Genomic DNA, 25,971 nt, shown 5'->3' with positions numbered 1-25,971 from the left:
TAATGACATTTTTGGTCTTTTTTTTTATTATTATCCTTGTTGGTGGGCGTCTATGCATTGACTAGGGATAGTCTAGCCCCATGCCCAATGGGATTTCATATGTGATCATCATCATCAATCAGGCATTCAGGCGACGGGATAGGAGGCCTGCACAGCGAGGCCGCAAACGCCTGCTGCATCGGTTGCCACGTCCCTTGCGATCTTGACATAGCCCCTCTCGCCCCAGCCGGTTCCCCAGGAGTTCTTCATCAACCAATACCTAGTGCCGTGCTCATCTGTGCCGTACCCCACCGCGGTGAGGGCATGGTTGAGGCTACTATTCTTACAGCTGACGACGCCAGCCGCGTCAGCATAGACCCCACTCGAGTAGAACTGGAACAGTAAATCCGTGGCGTCGAGCGCCACGGACACAGGCTGCCTGGAGACGGCCAGCCGGAGCGCGGTCTCGTTGTTGGCGGGCACGTACTGGAAGCCGCGGATGGCGGCGACGGCCGGCTTCGTCAACGCTCTGCAGTTGCTCTTCACGGCTAGGTACGGGTAGGCGGACTCCTCGCTGAGCCCGCCGTTCCAGAACACACCGCTGGTGGCCGAGGGGACGACGCGGCTGTGGTTCCGACGACGGCGATGCTCTTGCCCGGCGATGTACAGGAAGGCCTCCTCCATGTCGCCCTTGTTGCAGCCGCGGTTCTTCCTTCCGGTGGAGCAGTCCAGCAGCTGCTGCTCCGAGAGGGAGACCAGGTGGCCGGTCCTGATCGCGTGGATGCCCTCCACGGCCGCCACCGCCGAGAACGCCCAGCAAGACGCTGATGCATGTTTACATTGCATGCAGAAAGATTGTTACGAACATGCTAATAAGATTATTATGAACGGAAATTGCTAGCTATAGCTAGATATATATATGGAGAGAGAGATCCTCTGTCCTGACCACACTGATCGGTTTGGTCCTTGACAGCGGTGACGGCTCCCATGGCTGTCCAGTTCCTGCTAGCCGGAACGTCCGACTCCGAGAGGCTCCCGTACATGAACCCCGGTATGCTGCCATTGATGCGCTTACTGATGAGCCGTCCGACTTTGCCGACGTTGTCGTTAAGGTACATGGCCTCAAATTCCTCGCTGGTGAGGTCGGAGAACTTGTTCGTCGCCAGCCGTGGGCTCGACTTGCTGCTCTTGCCCCGCGCCCCCACCGCCGCCGCGTTGTAGGAGTCGACGAACTCGGCGTTGGACCTGAACACCTCGTACCGCCGCGCCTTCTCGGCGTGGTCCTTGTACGTGCGTCCGTGCTTCGCCACCCACCTCTCGTACCGCGCCCTCATCGCCATGTCCTGGGCGACGTCGTCCCCGCCGGAGACCGTAGAGGCCTCACGGCGGCCGCCCGCCGCCATCGCTGCGTACGGCAAATTTGTGGCGCAGCACATGATAACAACGAGGGACAAGGCGTTTATCAGTGGTGGATTGGTGTAAGCAGACGTCGAGGCCATCATGTTAGCTAGGATGACGTTTTTAGCAAGAGCCAAGAGGTAGCTAGCTCTGTTTTCTTTTCAGAAAGCAGTATTATGCATGCATGCGCTCTTAATTAGCTGATGATGCTTATGGAGTAGTTGCTAGAGTAGCTTGCATTGCGCATATATATAGTCATGCTGAACACAGGAGATTTATAGTAGTGGAGTAGTCATCAGTTTATTTAAATTTTTGGACCAAAGACTTTAGGTCGATCGTCCGCCTTTATGAAAGTAGATAGAAAGCGAAGATAATGGAGTACCAACCAATCCAAGTTACTTTGCTTATAATGGAGTACCATGCATGCAAGAAGGAAGAGGCAACACATTATGATGCCACAACATTTTAATTGATTTTGAAATACTTATAATGGAGTACCATTCATGTAACTGATTATTATTGCTGTCACAAAGAAGGGTCGTCTTCATCCACCTTGGAAGCACATGAGTATAGAGGAACTCTGTTCTTTTGCGACCGTGGCTTGGAGGGGAGCTACTGCCAAAACTTTTCAAAGTTTTTGACTCTACTTCAATCCACATCAAGGTACATGTATGTGCACTTTATTTGTAGTCTTTGCTTTAGAGACCTGGGGAATTTGTGGCTTTCCAAAGGTAAAGAATGTTGAATCTTGATTCCAGTTTCAGATTTGATTTTCGACACTGTTTTGACAGGATTGTTGGGGTTCATATGTGTGAAGACTGCTCATGTTAAAATTGATATAGCTCCAATTCAAGGTGTGGTGTTGTAGCTAAAATTTAGACTATGGCACTGTTGCTTTATATTTGGAGAATATTTTTTCAGTTCATGGCATTGTGAATAGTAAAGATCGAATAAGCTAGCCTAATCGATTTGAATTATTAGCCACTTGATTCTCTGTTCTATCAGGAAGACACCACCCCTTCCAATGTGAAATCGGGTAATGTCTAGTCCATTTGTTTTCTTCACAAAACATTTGTCTTATATGAGCAAAAAAAAACATTTTTCTTATATGAGACTTGGTTTTTTCTTTTCCCCATCTCTTTTCAAATATAGCGCCATATTCTAGTTGAAGCAATGAAACTGTCCTTAAGATTAAGGAAAGCATTTGTCTTTTTCTCATCACTAGCCATACTAGAATTGCTACCATGCCGCGTGCATCGAACTAGATATACTCAGTTGCTACACAAATATTTTTTAGAGGCAGTTAGATCAATAGAGATGGTTTCAGAGACAAACCGTCTCTGGAAATCAGATTTCTGTCACCAACCACGTCTAGATTCTAGGACAGCTAGCGTTTCCAATCACCCCTATAGAAATAGGTGTTGAGGAAAAAAATCATATTTTTTAGAATAAAGTACGATGAAAATTAACTTCATATCAAAGTTGCAGAATCAATGAGATCTAATCCAATACTTTATAGTTGACATTTTTTTTTAATTTGAGACCATTTAGGTGCTCAAATATACATATCAAAGTCTTAGATTTTGAAATTCAAAATTTTGAATTTTTCAAATAACATCATATAGAGACATATCATATATCAATGTTGTAGTGCTTAACAAAATCCAAAACATTGTAGATGAAGTTTTTTCTATTTAAGATCGTTTAGGGGTTGAAATAGGGTTTCTCCTGTATTTTTACTATTTTGTATGACCGATTTTTAGTTTGTAGAAATACGTTTTTAAGGGACGACCGATCTTAAAATTCGATCTAGCATAGAAAATCCATGGAAATCGATTATTAGGAACGATTGTAAAGCCGACCCTGGAAATGGTTAGTTTTTATATATGTTTGGTGTTAGAGGCTGTTGATAAAATGATCACTATAAATCTAATCGAGGTACTTCTAGAAATGCTTTTGTGCTGTCGTGACTAGATCATGTAGTGCTGCGTGTGAACAACCATCAAAGGTGTGGGTACACGGCAAAATATTCGGCGGAAACCATACACATCTTAACCTAAGGCATGTCCAAACGTTATTTGAAACTTCTATTTGTTACTTTAGTATGAATTTCGACAAAATGACTTTGTATCTTAACTTTTGTGAGAACGTATATCTCTCTCTCTCTCTCTCTCTCTATATATATATATATATATATATATATGTGTGTGTGTGTACTATAAGTGTGCGCCATTTTAAATTTATTGAAACTTGTGCAAGTATGTTTTGCTAGATGTTTCTCATGGTTGCATGGAATGTCTCCCCTGCCCGTGGTGGATACATAGGCACTAATACGATCGTGTAGCTAGATCAGGCTTTTTCTTTGACCGGAAAATAAAGCAGGTGAGCGACGACCAACGGTAGCCGTATGTCAAGGAATCGAAGACCAGAACGGTGAGACAGCAAGGCAGAAAGAACGAGCCACTTCCAAAGTGCTATCTGGTACCTTTTGCGTCGTCGTCGTGTATTGACCGGAACAGCCGGGTGCGCGCGTGAGTGAAGCAGGGCCTGCTGCTCGAGGCGTCCGGAGTCCGGACCCGGGATGGTACGCGCACGGCGCACGCCGATATCGTCAGTGGCGGCACCGCGGGCTCCGCCCGTCATGTACGTAGCACACATTTTTTTGATGCGCCCAGCTGTACGTCAAGAGTCGTCAACCCTTGGTCGTAAGCACACTTCTATGCTAGTGCTCTTGTCAACGTCGATCGGCACATTCCTCCGATCGAATCGAAGATGACACCACCAGTGTCTTGGTTAGTAACTTCGTGCCACATGCTGCAAAAATGGAGATCAGGCTGTTTGGTTGTTCCAGACAGCATGTCTTGGTTGGCACCACGCATGCCCTCAGACGTCCGAGTAGGACCTTCCGAAGGCATGGTGTGGCTGAAGGAACTCTCCTTATCCGTGGCTGAAGGAACTCTCCTTATCCGGGGGAATACATGAGGAAAATCTCCGACCTATTAGTTGAAAATATAGAAACTAGTTTAAAAAATACACTTACGTAACTTTAAAATTTTTGAAACTTAACACATATGTAGTGCATCCATATATGAACTAAAAAAAATGTTGAGATGCAAAGTCATTTTTTAAAAGTTAATATGAAAATAACAAAATTCATGTGCATGTATACTAGAAGACAAAATCTAAGTTTTGCATGTGAGTAAATATATAGATGCACTAGATATATATCAAGTTTTAAAAAAATTCAGGTTCCAAAAATACATTTTTTTAAACTAGTTTCCATGGTTCCACCTATTGAATACTTCAGCCCCTAAACAATTTTAAATGAAAAAAATGAACTATAAAATTTTAGATTCATCGAGCACTAAAACTTTAGTTTAGGGTGTGCTTCCTTCTGAGGTGGTTTGAAAAATGCAAAAAAAAAAAAATTTCATAATCAAAGAAATCAATTTCAAAATCTAAGAAAAATAATTTTGAAAGCTTAAATGATTTTATACGAAAAAGTCATCAACAATAAAGTTGTAGATGTCTTCATTGGACTTGATTTTTCAAAAGCTCTACAACCTTGATACAAATTTTGTCTTCATTCGACTTTTTTAGAAGCGGTAGACAATATGGCCAGTCTCTTAAAAGAGGAGCAACACAAAAAAAATAAACTTTTGAAAATCGATTTTTACAGGATGTTAGTGTTTTCAACCACCTCTCAAAATATATGGCACTTTTAGGGATGGCTATATACATCAACCTCATCTAGAAATCAATTTCTAGAGATAGGTTATCTTTTTTTGCGAAGGGAAAGGGAACTTATATTAAATCTTGGCACAGTACATTCCCAAATTACACATGAATAAATAAAAAATAAAAAATGCATAATTCTTTCTAGATTCTTCCATCGTCTTCTTCCCCAATAGCTTCCTTCGAATGCCGGAGCCAAAGTACAGTCATTATGCCGAATCCAACGACAAACCCCAAAACATTGGACTTGCCGCAAGATCCAACGTTTTGGAACCAGTCGAAAACACATCTAAATCGCTGAAACAATATCGACAGTTGCATCGTCGGGTGCGACATAGGATGCAGAATCATCATCTGGAGACCTTGATTTCTTTTCCGCGGCCATTGACAATGAGATCGATGGCTTGGAGTCGCTGTCCTCGTATGGGGCTCCTAGAAGCACCCCTCCCCCTACAGATAAAAGGCCTCAAATTGGCCGTCCGCCCATGAAATCGACGTCTGCAACGGCGATCTCGTCATGGCAATCACGGAAATCATCGCAGGACACATGATCCCGACTGAAAATCATCTGATTTCGCTGAAAAATTATTTGGATTCAACCCTAAGACAATAGAAAACTACGAGAAAAGGATGGGTCCCCTCCCCTTTTGGTCTCCGACAGACGCACCAGAGAGGAAGAAGAGGGCCCTAGGCGTGACGGCGGTGGTGGCGGAGCAAGGAGCAGGCAAGTGGCGGCGGCTGTACCCTAGGCGGCGGCTCTATTTCGTGGCTACCTTGGCCCGATATAACACTTTTTTAGTTAATAGATATAGGTTATCTTTGAAACAATTTTTAGAAAAGATTTATTGTAGAGTCATCTCGGAAAAAAGGGATGCTCTAAAAAATTTTCTTGGCATAGTGTGTAGATGCATGGTATGGATATGTACAAATGGATGAATTCATTTATGGATGCTTGGGGATCTTATCGCACATGGTGGTACCAGGGATGCTTGGCATAGTGTGTAAACGCATGACGGAGAGTTCTATCAACAAGAAGAGGGGCTACCAGGGATGCTTGAGATAGACTTAACCGGAGAGATCGAAATGGACTTGGAAATACTTGACGGACTACGACTAGACAATGACAACGATGAGGATAAGGTTGTTGAGGATTTGGACAATCTTGATAGTGATGACGATACCTATCGTCCAGATAATCCCGATCATGAAGAATATTAGAAATACATGTAATACTATGTTATTTTGTAATTACATTTTCTTTATTTTGCATCTCTTACTAAGTACGTCTCGTTTATCTGTACTTACTGGTTTACTCTTTTTAATTGCAGGTGATGGGGCCCACTAGGAGGAGCTGCCCCTCGGGTTACGCCAACCGGAGGGACATGGCGGCGACTGAGGAGGCGGAGGCGTCAGAGAGGCCAAGGAGGCCGAGAGGCAGGCCCAGGCAGGAGCTGTTGACTGACCACGGGCGCAGCTCCTCATGCGACCCTGTGCACGACGACGACCTTCAGCACACGGTGGACGGGGACGGGGGTCCACTGACGGAGGATGAGGAGGCGGTTCTAGCGACGGAGGACGAGGAGGCGGCAACGGTAGGGGGTTCCACTTCCTCTGGTACGTCGAAGCCCTACCAGCGAGGTCCCACAAAGCTCCCGAAGCGACCGATACCTGTTGAGAGGCGCCCACTGATTGCACCCGAGGGCGATAAGTAAGTAACTTCATATGTTCTTCATTTGATATGTTGAAAAACCATAATGACAACTAATAACTATTGTGGACCACTTGTGCAGGGTGCTTGTGGACCAGGCGGCCCCGTCACACAATGAGAATGGCATCCTGGGACTTCTATGCAAGGAACACTTCCCTGGCCTGGTTAGGAAAGGAGATCAGGATTGGGAGCCAGCCTGGACGTTCGACCACTATGCCCTCGTGCAAGATGCTCCAGATCATAATGGCATCCGATGTAGAAACAAGGCAGATCGGGTGATTAGGGAGTTGTGGGTAAGTCTTTCTTGCACTACATTCCTCAATTCCTCGCATTCATTGGACATTCTTGAAATAAAATAATGGATACCTCGTGTCTTTATGTAGGACTTCTTCAGAATCTAGGAGGGACAGGAGGAAAGTGCGTATCAGGTGGCTTATGCTTCCTGTAAAAGGCGCGCCACGGACTTGCACTACGAGTCCCGCATCCAGGCCCGCATAGACTACAACGCCAAGTTCCTACTCAGGCGTGTCAACAAAGAGGAGGCAAGACGGATGACGCTGACAAGGGAGTTGTACATACAGGTAAATACAAAACATGAATATTCATTTCTTTTGAGATTAAGTATGCCTAATTTGATCTTCTGATATGTCGTCTACTTGATGTCCTATAGGCGATTCCAAGCTGGTGCGCCACCCACCCCGATTGCTAGGAATATATTGTGGACACCTGGTTGGACAGGGACTAGCAGAAGAAGCACGAGGAGGCCCACGACAGGCATTTGCAGATGCCAGGTGTACCTCACCATTAGGGCAGCCGCAGCCTCAGCAAATATGCAAAGGCATATGTAAGTCTCCGCCGTTGCTCTAATCTAGCCACGCTCAATTTTGCATCATTTCTAACCACATGTTGTTGTCTTTCTCGTAGTCGGATGCACACGGTGGCCAGCCAGTTGGTCAACTCAAGGCATATGCTCTGGCTCACATGGGCAAGGCGACGGCCGACATCGAGTACGATCCAGATGCCCCGGTTCAGGCGTACACCAACTCCAGCGTCCACACCCGCCTCTCTTCGTACATGGAGGCGGCAAGGTCAGTCCATGGGTTGGGCTACGATCCAAGAACCAAGGACGCCTTGATCCTCAGCTCGTGATGACGGTGGGGCAAGGCAAGAAGCATGGGCGGTTCTGGATTGGCGACGGCGTCCTCGACACGGCCTCTACTCCTCCTCTCCACCAGCTCCGAGCAGCGAGCACGAGCTCAAGCGTGTCCATACGCCAACGGCCGACCGTGGTGTCGGCACTCTAGGTAAGCATTCCTGTTTCATTCGTTGTTCTTTGACTTTTACATATCTTACCTATGCATTATTGAAACATTGGGGTCAAATGCTGCAGGCCTAGGTGCAGGAACTGCAGGCCAAGCGGGAGGTCGAGCAGCAAAGGCTGCAGGCTTTGGAGACCCAGCGGGAGCAAGATCAGCGGCAGATGGCTGAGATGATCAAGTTTATGTAGCAAATTGGCCAGCAACAAGGTTGGGCGATCCCACAGACGCTGCTTGCTCCAGATCCACCTCCACAACGTCCTGATTCTACCCTGGTGAGTATAAGTATGAAGTTTTACTTTCTATGCTAAAACTTAGAGAAACCTAGTGAAACCTAGGGAAACCTAGTGGTGGTGTGGTGGTCATGGTGCTGTGGTGGTCATGGTGGTGGTGGTGGTGTGGTGTTGGTGGTGGTGGTCACGGTGTTGTGGTGCTCATGGTGGTGGTGGTGGTGTGGTGGTGGTCATGATGGTGATGTGGTGGTGGTGGTGAAGTGTTGGTGGTGAAGTGTTGGTGATGGCGGTGATGTGGTGGTGGTGGTGGTAGTGGCGGATATTTATCTTGCATATTTATCTCTTCTCTTGTTGCTCACGTGCAATCTCTTCTATTTTGTGCAGCATCAATCGGGGGCGGCGTCGAACCACCTCGGAGGGTCGCCGGGATCGCACTTTGGGCCATCCCAGCTCGGACCGTCGCTGTGAGCTTCAAATGGCAGCCGTTGTGATATAATGCACTTGTGAACTTTGTGAACTATGCTTGTGTGTTTGGACTTTGGACTTGGGAGTCGAGATTGTGATACTTGTATGCTATGTTTGTGTTTGTGGTGGATTGTGATATACATTTGTATATATTTGTGTGATATATAGTTGTGTTATATATATATGATGTATATCTTATTTGCAACGATGGAAGACTAAAAACCAAAAAAAATTGAATTTTTTCACTTCTTTGCCGAGTGTCATGACCATGACACTCAGCAAAGCTGGGAATCTGGGACACTAAGCTTCCCAGCTTTGCCGAGTGCCATTGTCAAGGCACTCAGCAAAGAAAATTCAAAAAAAAAAAACAAATTGCTTTGCCGAGTGCCTACCTACAGCACTCGGCAAAGAAACTCCAAAGAAACAAGATTTGCCGAGTGCCAGATTCAGGCACTCGGCAAAGCATTTTTTTTAAAAAACTAAAAAACATATTTCTTTGCCGAGTGCTGACGTGTGGCACTCGGCAAAGGGGCCGTCACTGTGACCTGGCCATCACGGCGGCTTTTCTTTGCCGAGTGCCGTCGTGGCACTTGGGAAATTCTTTGCCGAGTGCCCGACATGCGGCACTCGGCAAAGAAGCCTTTGCCGTGAGGGTATATGCCGACAGCTCTTTGCCGAGTGCAGCACTCGGCAAAGGCTTTGCCGAGTGCAAAGCCTTCTTTGCCGAGTGCAATTACACTCGACAAAGCATGTGTCTGCTGTAGTGATATGCTTCTTCATCAAACCAACCGAAAGATGAATAAGGATAAAAATATGTGGGTTGTGGTCCATACGACATGGGAATTGGCTGCATAAAAGGAGAATATGTTACTGCTGCGTGAGGTTTATCTCCTTGCCGATTCTACTATTGAGACTTGCGCTTTGGAGGCAATTTTGATGAATGGACCTTCTTTGGCCGATTGGTGACATTTGCTTCTCCTATCTTCTCATATTTAGCTAGAAGTTCCTCAAAGCTGAGCTTCGGCCTTCTACTTCTTTGTTTGTCATGGCCTTTACCTCCATTAGCTTTACGAGCATCCTCTTTGTCCCCATCATGACAGACATGCTCCAAAGGAGGATCCTTAGCCGATTCCCCTTGCTCAACGAGATCAATTAGGCCATTGTTTCAGTTGGAGAGATTTCACCTGCCCCTCAGTTTCTTCTGGAATTGTGATAACTTTGTTGTCTTCTAGAATGTCTTCTATTTTCAATTCATGGACATCAACCTTGTCTTCATTTGAGGGCTCCATATCTCTCTCTTAGGCATTCAAGCCTTGATCTTTGAGTAAATCGGCTAATGCAAGCAAATTCGAAACATGTTTGCCATCAAGACCAATCGAATCCAATTGGTCCATTCGTTGAGCTTCAGAAAATCTCAATCATCCTTTATCAATGGCCAACTGGATCACTCGACGAAACATATTGCAATTAGAGGTATTATGATTAGAAGAATTGTGCCATTTGCAATATGTAAGCTCTTCTAAATTTTTAACAGGTGGCAAAGCATTGTGATCAATGATTCTAATAAAATTATTCTTGAGCAAGATATCAAAGAAATGATCACAAAAAATAAAGTCAAAAGTGTACTTTGATTTCTTTAGCCGATTCATTTGTGGAGTCGGCTTTAAAGCTAGGCAAACGAATGGATCAGATTTATTATCAATCCATTCGGCCACACCTTTGCAATTGCTTACAGGAAGCTTTAGCTTTGATGAATTACCACTATCGGCCTTGCCATATGGAACAATGTCTTGGCTGATAGAATCTGAATTTATTTTATCATCAACAAATAAATTGCTATTCTCAATCGGTCTATTACAATAATTAGCAAGGATATCTCTAATAGATGCAGAAATTGAAATAGTATGACCAGATTGGAATTTGAGCAAAATATTTGTGTTTTCTACCTTGTTGATCATGTTGGAAAAGTGCACGTCCTTGATTTGCATGATGTTGCTCTTCATCTCCATAGAATGATCAACAATAGGTGCCGAATCATCCGAAGGTGCATCGTCAGGTGCCGAGACCGAGAAAGTCAGCTTAGCTAACTGGAAGTCGGCTAGGCCGACTTGGGCACTAGCAGGGGCAGTCGGCCTAGCCGACTCAGGGAAGGTGGCAGAGATAGTCGGCCTAGTCGACTCAGGGCAGGCAACAATCGGCTCAGCTGACTTTGAAGTCGGCTCAGCCAGTTCTGAGGTGGCAAGTAGCCCTCCGTTGTTGCTTGTAGGGGCTTGATCTCCATCAATGATGCGGTAATCACTAGATAAGTGTACAACCCCTTTGGCTCGTGAAAAATAAAGTCTAGCTGATTTCTGGTGTTTTCCATGTTTTCCTGTAGCAAGACTTGTTTTTTGAGAAGTGATTGATTCGGAGAGGATATTGTATTGTTTGACTTTTGTAGACGAACCTTTTCTTACATCCGAATCAATTCTTTCTTTCATGCCCACTAGCAATCCTCTTTTAGCCAATGACTCAACTGTGATCGGCCTTTTCTCATTAGTCTTTCTAAAATATTCATAGAATTGCTCCTCTAATTGAGACCATGAACCAATAGTACATCGCGGTAAAGATGTAAACCATGCAAAGGCAATACCGGTGAGAGATAAAGGAAAATTTCTTACTCTGATATAGTCTTCTTTACCGATAAAACCCAACTGTGAGAGATATATACTAATATGTTTTATAGTGGTCCATTAGGAGTTTTTAAGTAATCATAGCATAATGGGTACAGTCTATGATAAGTGGACACCTTCCATTTAGAGGAACCATATGGATTCCTAGCATGGGCTAAATCTTCATCGTTTCGGCTTGATTTGAGAGCAACAAATGAAGCCAAATCATGATTGTTTGCAAGTGCACACATTGCTGAATTTTCATTGATTCGGCTACAATTATTAGCAATATGTGAAGCTGAATCAGGAGTTTTAGCACTCGAATGCCTTGCTGAAATTTCACTAATTCGCTATGGTCATGAGCGAAATACAAAGCCGAATTGTGAGCATTGATCTTTGCATAAGGTGCTGAATTTTTGTTAATTCGGCTATGGTTACTAGTAACACGTGAAGCCAAATCATAAGTATTAGCACTTAAATACCTTGCTGAATTTTCATTCATTCGGCTCGAGTTGGGAGTAACATATGGAGCCGAATTATGAATAGGAGCATTAGCATATGGTGCTGAATTTTTGGAGCAATTGGCTAAATAATTAGCATTGTTATAGCCAATTCTCTTATTCATTGGCATGTCTTGTGGTGGAACCACATATTGTGAACTTATAGCCGATGTATAACAATTTACGTGTTGTATGTTGCTAGTAGCATCAAAACTCGAAGAATTTACAACATGCATCGGCTCTTGAGCATAATATTCATAATTATGATGTGTATGATGAGGAGCATTAACAAAAGTATTAGCCGATGTAACATATCTAGTATCATTACAGCTAGCAACACCAACATGAGAGCTCATAGAACTTGCAAAATAATTATTAGGATCATAAGATGTATTTGCAAGTTGTACCTCAGGGTGATTGTAGTAATATTGTGATGCAACACCTTGGTACTTCATGATTTATAACTTGACCGCCTTGCTGAATTTTTCGATAAGAAGCGCAACTTGTTGCAAAATCGCAAACAAGATCACAAGGGGTCAAAACCAGATGCGATCACCCTTTTTGGGCCAGATGCAACGATAATGGCGAGCTCAAGAAGATCGGCTATAAGAGATAGCCGAACCAATCGTCCCCAGCGGAGTCGCCAAAAAGTGTGTTGATGTCGGAAGTGATCCGAATCAAACACCAACAGGTCCTTGGACGCCCGGGCCGCTACAGACCGAGGAATGCAGCAAGGATGTCACTCTTTCATGGTGAAGAATGGAGAGGTTTACAAGCAAACCACCAAAGGATAACCAACGTGCTTACGTGACGAAGAACCGACTAGTTTTTAGGCAAACTAGCAAAGAAACCGTCGAAACTCTCGCCCAGGAGGGACCTAATGGAGAAGTCTGTTTCACATTTTGACAACTTCACAAAATGGATATTTTTGGTTGTCAACACCTGCCCTCGCCAGCCAGTAGCAGTAGTGAGCTACGTGGCCGCCCTACTACCATGCCATGGTCGCGGCAGTCGGCACTCCGGGAATGAGATTTGGGGTGGGAGGTAGGAGCTCACGTGGACATGTGTGGGCGGCGCGCGAGGCCGAGTTTGCAGCCCCTGGCCACCATGTCCGCTGCCATCCTCAACTCCGACCACCGAGTTAGCCTGTGCATGGTTGGGCCGAGCTCATGTGCCCATGCCGTGGCCGAGCTCGCCCTCCCGCACAACGGGGCGATGGTCCTTCGTCTGCGGCTAGGCTGACCTCGCCCGTCCGCACGCCGCGGTGGAGCTCGCTTGCTCTCGCGCTACCCTATCCATTGGCCTATGGAGGTTAGACCGTTAGAGGCAGGAGCTGGAGGAAGGAGATGACGTGTGGACCCTGCGTGTCATTGCGATGGAGAGAGAGGCGGCAGGTGCTTTTTGGGCCACACGATACAGATGCATGCACGTGGGCCCAACAGAGTGTACAGAGTAGCGTATCTCAAGTGAACTACGAATAGTAATGGCACCGTTCCAATATGACAAATAGTAATGATAGTTTTCCAATCCACAAAATTTGCAATTATATGGTTCCAATTAACCCCTTTTTTTTAGAACGGTTCACTTAGCAAACCATTTCTAACTAGGTTCAGGAGCATGGTAGCTTACGAACCACCACTGAAATTATATTTTTATAGACCATTCCACTAACCTCTAGCAATATCCATTTTCATGGATGATTGGCTTAGGATAACCGCACTTGAAAATATGATTTTTAGGGACGAGTGCTTATATCAACTGCCCCAGAAAAAAGGTAATTTCTAAGCAAGTCAACTGCCCCTAGAAATTGATTTTCAAGGTCGATTGACTAAGTGAACTACCCTTGAAAATAGATGCAGAACAAATAAATTCATAACGTTTTTAAATGAAGTCGCACGAAGACCACATTTATATCAAAATTGTATATATAATGTGTGTGTATATTAAGTTCTTAGATTTTTTTTAAAAAATAATTTTTTAAATGACCTCGGATAGAGACACAACGCATATCAAAGTTATAGTGCTCCACGAGATCTAAAACATTGTAGATAAAAAAATTTCCATTTAAAATCATTTATAAGCAAAAAAATATTAAATATATATAATATTTGTACTAGTTCATATTTTACGGTAGCATCATATACTTTATCTCAAATTCACGATTGAGTGATTATAGGTTTGAATCCCTGTGGAATCATTTCAGAAAACTATTTTTTAGGATTGGTTGATTTTTAAGGGTAGTTTTAAAACCGTCCCTGAAAATGAATTGTTTTTATGATCGATGGCATAGTAGCAGTTTTAACAACCAGCACTAAAAATTGTGCGGACACATGGTTGATATGTACCCATGCGTGTGATGAGTGATTGTCAACGTGATTCGCGTCTTGGATTGAGTTTGTGAGCTAACCATGGTGTGAGATGGGTTGTGCAACATGTCTCTTGGCTTGTGGTGCGCAGGTGTGGAGCTCGAAGGCGGTGGTCGATGGCAAGGTGAAGGTCAAGTAGAGACGGGCCATGCCGACGGACCAGGAGCGGTGAAGGGCGGACACAAGGCTTGGACTGAGGGACCAGAGCGCCAGAGGACCAGCCGCGGTGGCTGACCGTGTTGACCGAAACAAGACGACGGACGTGCAAGTCGAGCGGATGCTCTGGAAGACTTGGCGGCTGGGCGGTCGAGGGAGGAGGTAACACATGTCGAGGAGAGGGGGGCGCGTATGGAGTACGCTACTAGCGAGTGGGTTTGGTGCTTTGGGCCGCAAAACCACCGGTGGACGGTTTTTGGGTTTGGGCCTCAAAACCCATGCGGATGTTCCGAGGAGGAACGGGGCGGCACGTGGCGGAATCACAAAGGTTGCGTCGAGGCGAAGCGAATCTGTGCAGGAAGCGTGGTCGTCTGATCGACATAAGACAAAGTTGGACCATAATGCCTTAGGGTTAGGTGGTTCGCTCTAATTATCTGGGGGTAGTTTGAGAATTGTGTAATAGCCCTATTAAAGAAGGATGAGGATGCCCCAATCACCCTCACCTCTTGTCATTTTGCATTCCACCTCTCTAGGTCTTCTCCCTCCCTCTAGAGTGCTCCAAGAGGTCCTCAGATGATCTAGCAACTTCATCTATGTAATCGAACCGAAGATTTGTGTGGAATTGGAGGCCCTAACCTCCTCATGCCCTCTGGGATTCAAGATTTGATCCTTTGGTGCAATTCCCATTCGTGTTCTTCGCGTTCTTGCTTTTCCCTCTCCACCCCTTCTCATGTTCTTGCTCCAATCTTGAGTTGTGGGACGTTTTGAGTCAAACCGATTGATTTGGGCTGAACTGGGACGTGAGTTGATCCTTTCCACCGAAGGAATTTGACTATATCCTCACGAGTTCATAGATCGGGGCGACTCAATTTTCGGAGTCGAAAAACCGATGTTCTTCGCGTGTTCCGAATTTTCCATTGATTGACTAAACTTTGAGCGATGATCTCTTAGGGTTATCTCACCTACTGCCTTTGTGATCCCTTGGTTTTGATTTGGTCACAAATCGGGAGAATTTGTGTTCTTGGCGATTTTTGGGTGCTCTGTTCCGCGACCTGCAGACAGTCCGGGCCTTTGTCCATGGACAGTCCGGGAGTCTGGGTCGGGGATAGCCAAGTTCGGGTGTGTTTACTGTTTCACTTCAGCACAGGCGCAGACAGTCCGCCACTCAGGCACGGAGAGTACGCCGCCGCTGCGACAGTTCAGACCATAACTGTTTCTCATCGTCTCTTTTTGGATTTTTGACCTACGGACAGCCCGGGTCTTTACCGCGGATAGTCGCCGCTGCTATGAAAGTTTTAGTCAGAACTATTTCTCAGTGTCTATTTTTGGAGTTTTGGTCGGCGGACAGTCCGGCGCAGACAGCGGACAGTCCGGACATTCTCCCGCGGACAGTCCGCACTTGGCCGGCAGACAGTCTGGCCTTGTGCAGTCTTCTCGGTTTCAGGGCGTTCCATCGAGGGCTCGGCTTGGTTGTTTCTTGAGGGTCCCGCTGTGTCTCTTGGTCATCGCCATAGATATCCAGCCACCTAGTTGGCACGTGGGCTTCTCCTCTTTCGTGTGTTTGTCTTTGGGGTTTGATTTTAGGATAGGGGTCAAATATTTTGAAAGAAATTTGAGGCTCCCATTCACCCCCCTCTGGTTGTCGTTTTGGTCCTTCAATTGGTATCGGAGCCGGTTAAGGATCATTCTATCTTAATTGGTCCGTAATCCGCGAAGGCGACATGGAGCGCGATTCCGCCAAGCCGTCGTACTTCGATGGTACAAACTATTCTTATTGGAAGATCCGCATGTCTGTGTATCTCCAGAGTTTAGATTGGCGTATCTGGGAGATTTGTGAGGATCCCAACTATGAGGTGCTTGCTGCGCGTTGGTCAGGAGCAAATTGATCAACACAACACAAATAGCAAGGTTCGTAATGCTCTTTTCTCGTGTCTTTCTCCCACTGAGTTTGTTCGTGTTTCTCACCTCTCTACGACTCAGAGAGATCTGGGGTAAGCTTTTAAGCTACCATGAAGGTACAACCCAAATCAAAACCACGAGGGTATGAAAACTTTGCCCAAATGAGTGGAGAGTCTGTCGAAGCTTTGTTCTCTCGTTTTCAGACGATTGTGAACAAAATGAAGGCAAATCGAGTGCAACTACCTTATGATGATCATAAGAGGGCAATCAAATATTTACATGCCCTTGATCGGAAGGTTTGGGAGGTGAAAGTTGCTGCAATCACTGAGTCACCCAACTACGATTTGAATTATTAGCCTAATCGAGTTGAATTATTAGCCACTTGATTCTCTGTCCTATCAGGAAGACACCACCCCTTCGAATGTGAAATCGGGTAATGTCTTGTCCATTTGTTTTCTTCACGAAACATTTGTCTGATATGAGTAAAAAAAACATTTTTCTTATATGAGACTCGGTTTTTTCTTTTCCCCATCTCTTCTCAAATATAGCGCCATATTCTAGTTGAAGCATTGAAACTGTCCTTAAGATTAAGGAAAGCATTTGTCTTTTTCTCATCACTAGCCATACTAGAATTGCTACCATGCCGCGTGCATCGAACTAGATATACTCAGTTGCTACACAAATATTTTTTAGAGGCAGTTAGATCAAAAACAGCTCTTAGAGATGGTTTCAGAGACAAACCGTCTCTGGAAATCAGATTTGTGTCACCTACCACGTCTAGATTCTAGGACAGCTGACGTGGTTATTTGAAAATTAACGAGATCAAAAACAGCTCCTAAATGTTTGAGCACCTAAATGGTCTCAAATTAAAAAAAATTGTCAACTATAAAGTATTGGATTAGATCTCGTTGATTCTGTAACTTTGATATAAACTTAATTTTCATCGTACTTTAATTTGAGACCATTTAGGTGGTCAAACATACATATCAAAGTCTTAGATTTTGAATTTCAAAATTTTGAATTTTTCAAATAACATCATATATAGACATATCATATATCAATGTTGTAGTGCTTAACAAAATCCAAAACATTGTAGTTGAAGTTTTTTCTACTTAAGATCGTTTAGGGGTTGAAATAGGGTTTCTCCTGTATTTTTACTATTTTGTATGACCGATTTTTAGTTTGTGGAAATACGTTTTTAAGGGACGACCAATCTTAAAATTCGATCTAACATAGAAAATCCAAGGAAATCGATTATTAGGAACGATTGTAAAGCCGCCCCTGGAAATGGTTAGTTTTTATATATGTTTGGTGTTAGACGCTGTTGATAAAATGATCACTATAAATCTAATCGAGCTACTTCTAGAAATGCCTTTGTGCTGCAGTGACTAGATCATGTAGGCCATCAATCTTTAGTGCTGCGTGTGAACAACCATCAAAGGTGTGGGTACACGGCAAAATATTCGGCGGAAACCATACACATCTTATTCTAAGGCATATCCAAACGTTATTTGAAACTTCTATTTGTTATTTTCGTATGAATTTCGACAAAATGACTTTGTATCTCAACTTTTGTGAGAATGTATATCTATATCTTTGTGTGTACTATAAGTGTCGCCATTTTAAATTTATTGAAACTTGTGTAAGTATGTTTTGCTAGATGTTTCTCATGGTTCCATGGAATGTCTCCCCTGTCCGTGGTGGATACATAGGCACTAATACGATCGTGTAGCTAGATCAGGCTTTTTCTTTGACCGGAAAATAAAGCAGGTGAGCGACGACCAACGGTAGCCGTATGCCAAGCAATCGAAGACCAGAACGGTGAGACAGCAAGGCAGAAAGAACGAGCCACTTCCAAAGTGCTATCTGGTATATGACGAGGAAACTAGCTATCTATAGTGCCCCTACTATCTTTTGCGTCGTCGTCGTGTATTGACCGGAACAGCCGGGTGCGCGCGTGAGTGAAGCAGGGCCTGCTGCTCGAGGCGTCCGGAGTCCGGACCCGAGATGGTACACGCACGGCGCACGCCGATATCGTCAGTGGCGGCACCGCCGGCTCCGCCCGTCATGTACGTAACACACATTTTTTTATGCGCCCAGCTGTACGTCAAGAGTCGTCAACCCTTGGTCGTAAGCACACTTCTATATATGCTAGTGCTCTTGTCAACGTCGATCCACCAGTGTCTTGGTTAGGAACTTCGTTCCACATGCTGCAAAAATGGAGATCAGGCTGTTTTGTTGTTCCAGACAGCATGTCTTGGTTGGCACCACGCATGCCCTCAGACGTCCGAGTAGGACCTTCCGAAGGCATGGTGTGGCTGAAGGAACTCTCCTTATCCGGGGGAATACACGAGGAAAATCTCCGACCTATTAGTTGAAAATATAGAAACTAGTTTAAAAAATACACTTATGTAACTTTAAAATTTTTGAAACTTAACACATATGTAGTGCATCCATATATGAACTAAAAAAAATGTTGAGATGCAAAGTCATTTTTTAAAAGTTAATATGAAAATAACAAAATTCATGTGCATGTATACTAGAAGACAAAATCTAAGTTTTGCATGTGAGTAAATATATAGATGCACTAGATATATATATCAAGTTTTAAAAAAATTCAGGTTCCAAAAATACATTTTTTTAAACTAGTTTCCATGGTTCCACCTATTGAATACTTCAGCCCTTAAACAATTTTAAATGAAAAAAATGAACTATAAAATTTTAGATTCATCGAGCACTAAAACTTTAGTTTAGGGTGTGCTTCCTTCTGAGGTGGTTTGAAAAATGCAAAAAAAAAATAATTTCATAATCAAAGAAATCAATTTCAAAATCAAAGAAAAATAATTTTGAAAGCTTAAATGATTTTATACGAAAAAGTCATCAACAATAAAGTTGTAGATGTCTTCATTGGACTTGATTTTTCAAAAGCTCTACAACCTTGATACAAATTTTGTCTTCATTCGACTTGATTTTCAAAAGTTTATTTTTTTTGTGTTGCTCCTCTTTTAAGAGACTGGCCATATTGTCTACCGCTTCTAAAAATCGATTTTTACAGGATGTTAGTGTTTTCAACCACCTCTCAAAATATATGGCACTTTTAGGGATGGCTATATACATCAACCTCATCTAGAAATCAATTTCTAGACATAGGTTATCTTTTTTTGCGAAGGGAAAGGGGACTTATATTAAATCTTGGCACAGTACATTCCCAAATTACACATGAATAAATAAAAAATAAAAAATACATAATTCTTTCTAGATTCTTCCATCGTCTTCTTGCCCAATGGCTTCCTTCGAATGCCGGAGCCAAAGTACAGTCATTATGCCGAATCCAACGACAAACCCCAAAATATTGGACATGCCGCAAGATCCAACGCTTCGGAACCAGTCCAAAACACATCTAAATCGCTGAAACAATATCGATAGTTGCATCGTCGGGTCCGACATAGGATGCAGAATCATCATCTGGAGACCTTGATTGCTTCTCCGCGGCCATCGACAATGAGATCGATGGCCTGGAGTCGCTGTCCTCATATGGGGCTCCTAGAAGCACCCCTCTCCCTGCAGATAAAAGGCCTCAAATTGGTGGTCCACCCATGAAATCGACGCCTGCAATGACGATCTCGTCATGGCAATCACTGAAATCATCGCAGGACACACGATCCCGACTAAAAATCATCTGATTTCGCTGAAAATTTATTTGGACACAACCCTAAGACACTAGAAAACTGCAAGAAAAGGATGGGTCCCCTCCCCTTCTGGTCTTCGACAGGTGCACCGGAGAGGAAGAAGAGGGACCTAGGCGTGACGGTGGCGGTGGCGGAGCAAGGAGTAGGCAGGTGGCGGCGGCTCTACCCTAGGCGGCGGCGGCTCTATTTCGTGGCTATCTTGGCCCTATATAACACTTTTTTAGTTAATAGAGATAGGTTATCGTTGAAACCATTTTTAGAAAAAATTTATTGTAGAGTCATCTCGGAAAAAAGGGACGCTCTAAAAAATTTTCTCGGTGTAGTGTTTAGATGCATGGTATGGATATGTACAAATGGATGAATTCATTTATGGATGCTTGGAGATCTTATCGCAGATGGTGGAGGCAATACTAAGGTGATTGCTTGCTTGGAGCCCTTATGGCAGGTGCTTAAAGAGACATTATCCTAGTGTGTGCCAAGATACATGAAAAAGTAGAGTGAAATTCACCCCAAGTCCATGAACTTGTCTTCAAGTGTTAGATAGGTACCCAAAGTCCCAATTTGTATTTCTGGATCCATGAAGGTTGTTTTGGTCTAACCAACCATCCAAACGGGTGTATACCCAGCCCATTAGCTGACGTGGTTGTATCTGTGGCATCCCCCGTGGATTCGGCCGGCTGCATCAGCATGGAGCATTGACCGGTGCAGCTTAAGTCCACCCGCCGTGCCCACCGCCTTCTTGTCCCCTATTCTATTTCTCCTATACCTCAACTTCTCCATTGGCGGGAGTTCCTCATCTGCGATGAACAGAGACAAGGTGTCGGCTTGGTTGGAGACGCGGTGTTGGTGCAGTCACTAGACACTGGCGTTCGCATGCATGCGGGCAGCTACACGGTCGTCGATGGTGCCAAGGTTGCGGCGGAAGGGAGAACATGTCCCAACTATGGTTAGTTCATCCGACTTTGGATTATTCGAGTGCAGCAAATTAGCATGCATTTGCCTTTGTAGTTCTAGGCATAGCTAAGAAGTTAGTTTTGGTAACTAGAGTTTGGGGATTTGGAAGCGAATGCTAGGGTTTGTGGGTTTTCTGATGGGGATTTTGGGGTTTTCTGTTGCTTTTTTGTGTTAATCGTTTTTGGATCATTGAGATTCACTTGTTATAGAGTGAAGTACTCAAAGGCAAAGTGTGCCAAGCAACATGCCGTTGAGTTGCTTTGGGGAGATTGGAAAGAGGTGTACAATCAGGTTCCAAGGATTTTGGGTGCCATGAAATACTTCAAGCCAGGCCTCAAGTGGTATCCTTACACCAGTCGAACTTTGACAGATGTTAACGGCATTCGAAAGTTTGTTCTTCGGGTGTATTGGTCGATCCCTCAGTCGGCCGAGGCATTCAAGGATTGTCGGCCCATAGTAGTTGTTGATGGTACTTTTTGACATGTAGGTACAAGGGCGTGTTGATGATAGCGGTAGGAGCAGACCCAGAAAATCAACTGTCCATTTAGCATTCGCTTTGTCTAAGAGTGAAAACAACCAAAGTTGGTGTTGGTTCATGAAGCTAGTGATATAAAAATATTGGCCGCATTGTAGAGGAATTCTTGTTCATCCTCTTCCACGTCCACCTTCATTGTCATGGCCAATCGGTCCACTTCTGCCACCTGCACGTTCATTATGGGAGGTTCCACAGTGGGCCCTAGAATCACCAAAGTAGTTGAAGCTATTTCGATGAACCTAACATTAAGAAAATGCAAAACATCTACCATGACATACCCTTCCGCTTTTTAGTACACATTCCCTCAGCAATATTGGCCGCATTACAGAGGAATTCATGTTCGTCCTCAGCCAAGTCCAGTGTCATTGTTGTGGCCAATCTGTCATCTTCTGCCAGTGCCACCTGCACGTTTGTTATGGGAGGTTCCATACTAGGCCCTCTACAAGAAGGAAAGTACTTATTTCAATGAACCTAACATTAAGACAATGCAAAACAAGTACTCCCTCCGTACTAAAATAATTGTCGTTCTTGTTTTTTTGAGAAATAACTTTGACTAATTTTATATTAAGAATATTAATATTTATGGTACATAATTAATATCATTAGATAGATCGTTAAATCTATTTTTATAATAAATTTATTTGGAGATACAAATGTTGTATGTTTTTTCTATGAATCTAGTTAAACTTGTGGCATAGAAACCAAAAGCGACAGTTATTTTGGGACGGAGGGAATATTCAGTAAATCCTCCGTCCACCGCCGCCGGCGACGCCCAGCCTCGCACCTCGTTCCAGCACGTGCGTCGCTCTGTCCATATCCCAGATGCCATCCCTGGCGACATGGTTGTAGGAGATCCTGCGGCGCTACGCCACCGTGGCCACCTCCTTCAACACCTCAACGTCTGGCCTGAGCTTTCTCAAAAAATGATGATTGCATGCGTTCGCTGCTGCCCTGCCCTCGCCTAGCAGTAGCAGCAGTGAGCTACGTGGCCGCCCTACTACCATGCCATGGTCGCGGCAGTCGGCACTCCGGGAATGAGATTTGGGGTGGGAGGCAGGAGCTCACCACTACCGGAGACAGCTTCTTTATCGAGTGTCCCAAACTTTGTCGAGTGCTTTTTATCATGCACTCGGCAAAGAGGCTGTTTACCGAGTGCCAGAGAGAAAGCACTCAGCAAACAACTGACACTCGGCAAAGAGGTGGTTTGCCGAGTGCCAAGCACTCGGCAAACAATAACACTCGACAAATGGGTGGTTTGCCGAGTGTCAAGACGGCTCGGCACTTAGCAAACCAGAACACTCGGCAAAGGGCCGCCCCGTTAACGGCCGGCGGGCGCCGTTAATACTTTGTCGAGTGTCTTATCCTGACACTCGGCAAAGAGGCTCCTTTGCCGAGTGTTATTTTTTGACACTTGGTAAACCATATTTTTTTCACTTTTGACCTCCAAACTTTTTCTGCAGTCCTCATACAATACCTGGTAATCCATGTTCCAATGTGGCACATTTCTCGGACTTTTTCTATATTTCTTTAATTTATTTCATTTAATTGAATTTTCTTGGATAATTCAAATTATAACTGCTAGTCATTCGAATAATAAAAAATAAATGGAAAAATGATATTAATGTTATTTAGTATAATGTGAGGCCATATCCAGGAACAGACCACCAATTTCGAACATCTTGTTCACGAAACATGACCACGAACTTGCGGTCGAGTTGTTTTTAAATTCTATAAAAAGCAAACGAAGTCCAAAGATCATGAAACTTGTCAAGATGTCATGATATCATATGTGGAGGCTGTGATAAAAAATCATGAAGGTTTCGCGCAAGTTGTGACGTACCATGCTTGCAAACTGAAGAATCTCCGAAGAAGTTTCATGATTTCGTGAAGAGGCCGACGAGGTGGTAAGCATCGTACGTGACAAACTTGCGTGAAACCTCCTTAATTTTTTATCATAGCCTCCACATATGATATGTTGACATCTTGACAAGTTTCATGATTTTCGGACTTCGTTTGCTTTTTATAGAATTTAAAAACAACTCGACCGCAAGTTCGTGGTCATGTTTCGTGAACAAGATGTTCGAAATTGGTGGTCTGTTCCTGGATACGGCCTCACATTATACTAAATAACATGAATCTCATTTTTTCATTCATTTTTTTTATTATTCGAATGACTAGCAGTTATAATTTGAATTATCCAAAAAAATTCAATTAAATGAAATAAATTAAAGAAATATAGAAAAAGTTCGAGAAATGTGCCACATTGGAACATGTAGTACCAGGTATTGTATGAGGACTGCAGAAAAAGTTTGAAGGTCAAAAGTGAAAAAAAATGGTTTGCCGAGTGGCAAAAAATGACACTCGGCAAAGAAGACTCTTTGCCTAGTGTCAGGACGGCTGGCACTTGGCAAATATTTTTAATTTTTTTTAAAAACCCCTCTTTGCCGAGTGCCAGCCCGGTTGGTACTCGACAAAGAATTTAAAAATATTTAAAAATACTTTGCCAAGTGCCAGATCGGGGCCACTTGACAAAGACTTTTTTTAAAAAAAAAACTCTTTGCCGAGTGCCAGGTCAGGTGGTACTCGGCAAAGAAGTAAAAAAAATTAAAAAAACCTTTGCCGAGTGCCAGATCGGGGGCACTCGGCAAAAGGGGGATTTAACCCCGCCGGCTAGGCCGGCCCGCACTCACGCACACAAGCACGCGCCAGCGCCCACGCCCGCGCGCCAGTGCAGCGCCGCTCGACCATGCCAGTGCCACCGCTGCCCACGCCAGCACCACCCCCCGCGCCGCGCCGCCGGAGGAGGAGAAAGAGAGGAGGAGGAGAGGAGGAGAGGAGGAAGAAGGAGGAAGAGAAGGAGGCCACCGAAGCAACGGCGCCTTCGCCTCGCGCGCTCTAGCAGCGGCATCGCAGCAACGCCGCCGGGGTGCGGCACGGCCCCGTAGCAACAGCGACCCGCATCTAGCCATCTCGGTCGCCATTCTATAGTGGTGAGTCCCTATGCCATCTTTGCCTGATGGATGTGGATGCATGAATAGATTAAGATGTTCTGGTTAGGGTGCCTTCGTGGACGCTGGTTATGGTGCATAGTTGCAAATCTAAGGTTTAGCATGGATGGATTGTGGATGCATGGATTGATGTTTGTCACAAATTAATATAGCTTATGGAATATATTAGTAATGGGATACATATCTTGAATTTGTAATCCCTGATACTTGCTTATCCTGATTATGTTGCTAGGTGTTGCTTACATAATCTTGTGCATGTCGGCCATCATGCCGTTGGTTTTCTTGCAGGTTTTGGAAACCTCACCACGTAGGGGAGGTGCTGTCGAAATTTTGTATTGACAATTTTATGTTTCTTTTTTGAAGTGAAGAGCCCATCGGAGTGGAGCCGGAGTACCTCGGCGACCCCGATCGCCTTCCTCGCCGCTGCGGGTCTGCCTGCACCGCGTCGCCTCGCCACTGCACCGACCCGCCAAGGCCCTGCTAGCCTGACTCCACCGCCACCCTAGGTATAACCCCTCTTTCCGTATCATGGTCGTAGATCACATAACCCAGTTAGGCGTCTCCCGTTCGAAAGAGATACGGTTGGAAATATGCAGATATTTCCATATCTAAAACCGTATCTGTTTCAAATTGTCCATGTTTTTTGGACAGCCCACGGATGCGTAGGTGGGGTTAGTTTCCATGGTCTGCTCTGATCCGACATAGAGTTTCGGCATCATCTCTCTTTTGTTCTCTGGATACACACTCTCCCTAGCAGGACATGTATTTGGAGAATAGCGGGGAGTTGCTGCCAAAATTCTGTCTCGGATAGGAGTAGAGCATGGAAACTAACCTCATCTATGGATCCTCGCATGGGATTAGGACCTATCCTCACCTATTAGATAGTAGGAACGTCGTGTAGATGCAATTGATGTTTATATTACTCGTCGCTATATATGTTAGAGGATGGAGGACTATGAGTGGATGTACACGGGCCGCGCAAGTCAGGGTCAGGTCACCAATAAATGGATCAACAAGACCAATGCTTTCTTGGAATGGGCATTTGGCATGGCTGCTAAAGGAGCGAGTAAAATTTGCTGTCCCTACAGCAAATGTGCAAACAGAAAAAGACAAATGAAGAAGGTCATGGGGGACATCTTTAGAGGAATGGATTTACGACAGACTATACCTGGTGGGTCTACTATGGTGAAGCCGATCGTATTAGAGAGGAGGTGGTGAGACCACGCGTCGAGGATTATAATGCTGATGCTGGGGTAGCAGACATGTTAAATGATTATCACGAGGCAACTGCAAAGGTGTTCTACGACATGTTTGCCACGGCACAAAAACCCCTTCATAGCCAGACAAAGGTTTCTCAACTAGATGCCATTGGATGCATA

At 44.4% G+C, this 25,971-nt stretch overlaps 1 protein-coding gene across 1 annotated transcript; it reads right to left on the bottom strand.

Annotated features, from left to right (window-relative positions):
- Positions 1-1,581, bottom strand: LOC136509311 (senescence-specific cysteine protease SAG39-like). Its single transcript, XM_066504128.1, has 2 exons — positions 926-1,581; positions 1-803 (listed from the first exon to the last, which is right to left on the bottom strand). The coding sequence occupies exons 1-2, from the start codon at positions 1,479-1,481 to the stop codon at positions 127-129; spliced, it is 1,233 nt and encodes a 410-aa protein (XP_066360225.1). The 5' UTR covers positions 1,482-1,581; the 3' UTR covers positions 1-126.
- Positions 1,582-25,971: the final 24,390 nt, after the last annotated feature.

The sequence above is a fragment of the Miscanthus floridulus genome, chromosome 15 (assembly GCF_019320115.1).
Source record: "Miscanthus floridulus cultivar M001 chromosome 15, ASM1932011v1, whole genome shotgun sequence".
Classification (NCBI taxonomy): domain Eukaryota; kingdom Viridiplantae; phylum Streptophyta; class Magnoliopsida; order Poales; family Poaceae; genus Miscanthus; species Miscanthus floridulus.
The sequence above is the reverse complement of the archived record's forward strand: the minus strand, read 5'-3'. Positions and strand labels throughout refer to the sequence as shown.

What these genes read in the sequence shown, in the direction of transcription:
- LOC136509311 (XM_066504128.1), bottom strand. Translation starts at nt 1,481, where the DNA reads ATGATGGCCTCGACGTCTGCTTACACCAATCCACCACTGATAAACGCC. An exon ending in GGACCAAACCGATCAGTGTG is followed by an intron (nt 804 to 925) that starts GTCAGGACAGAG and finishes AACATGCATCAG; the next exon opens with CGTCTTGCTGGGCGTTCTCG.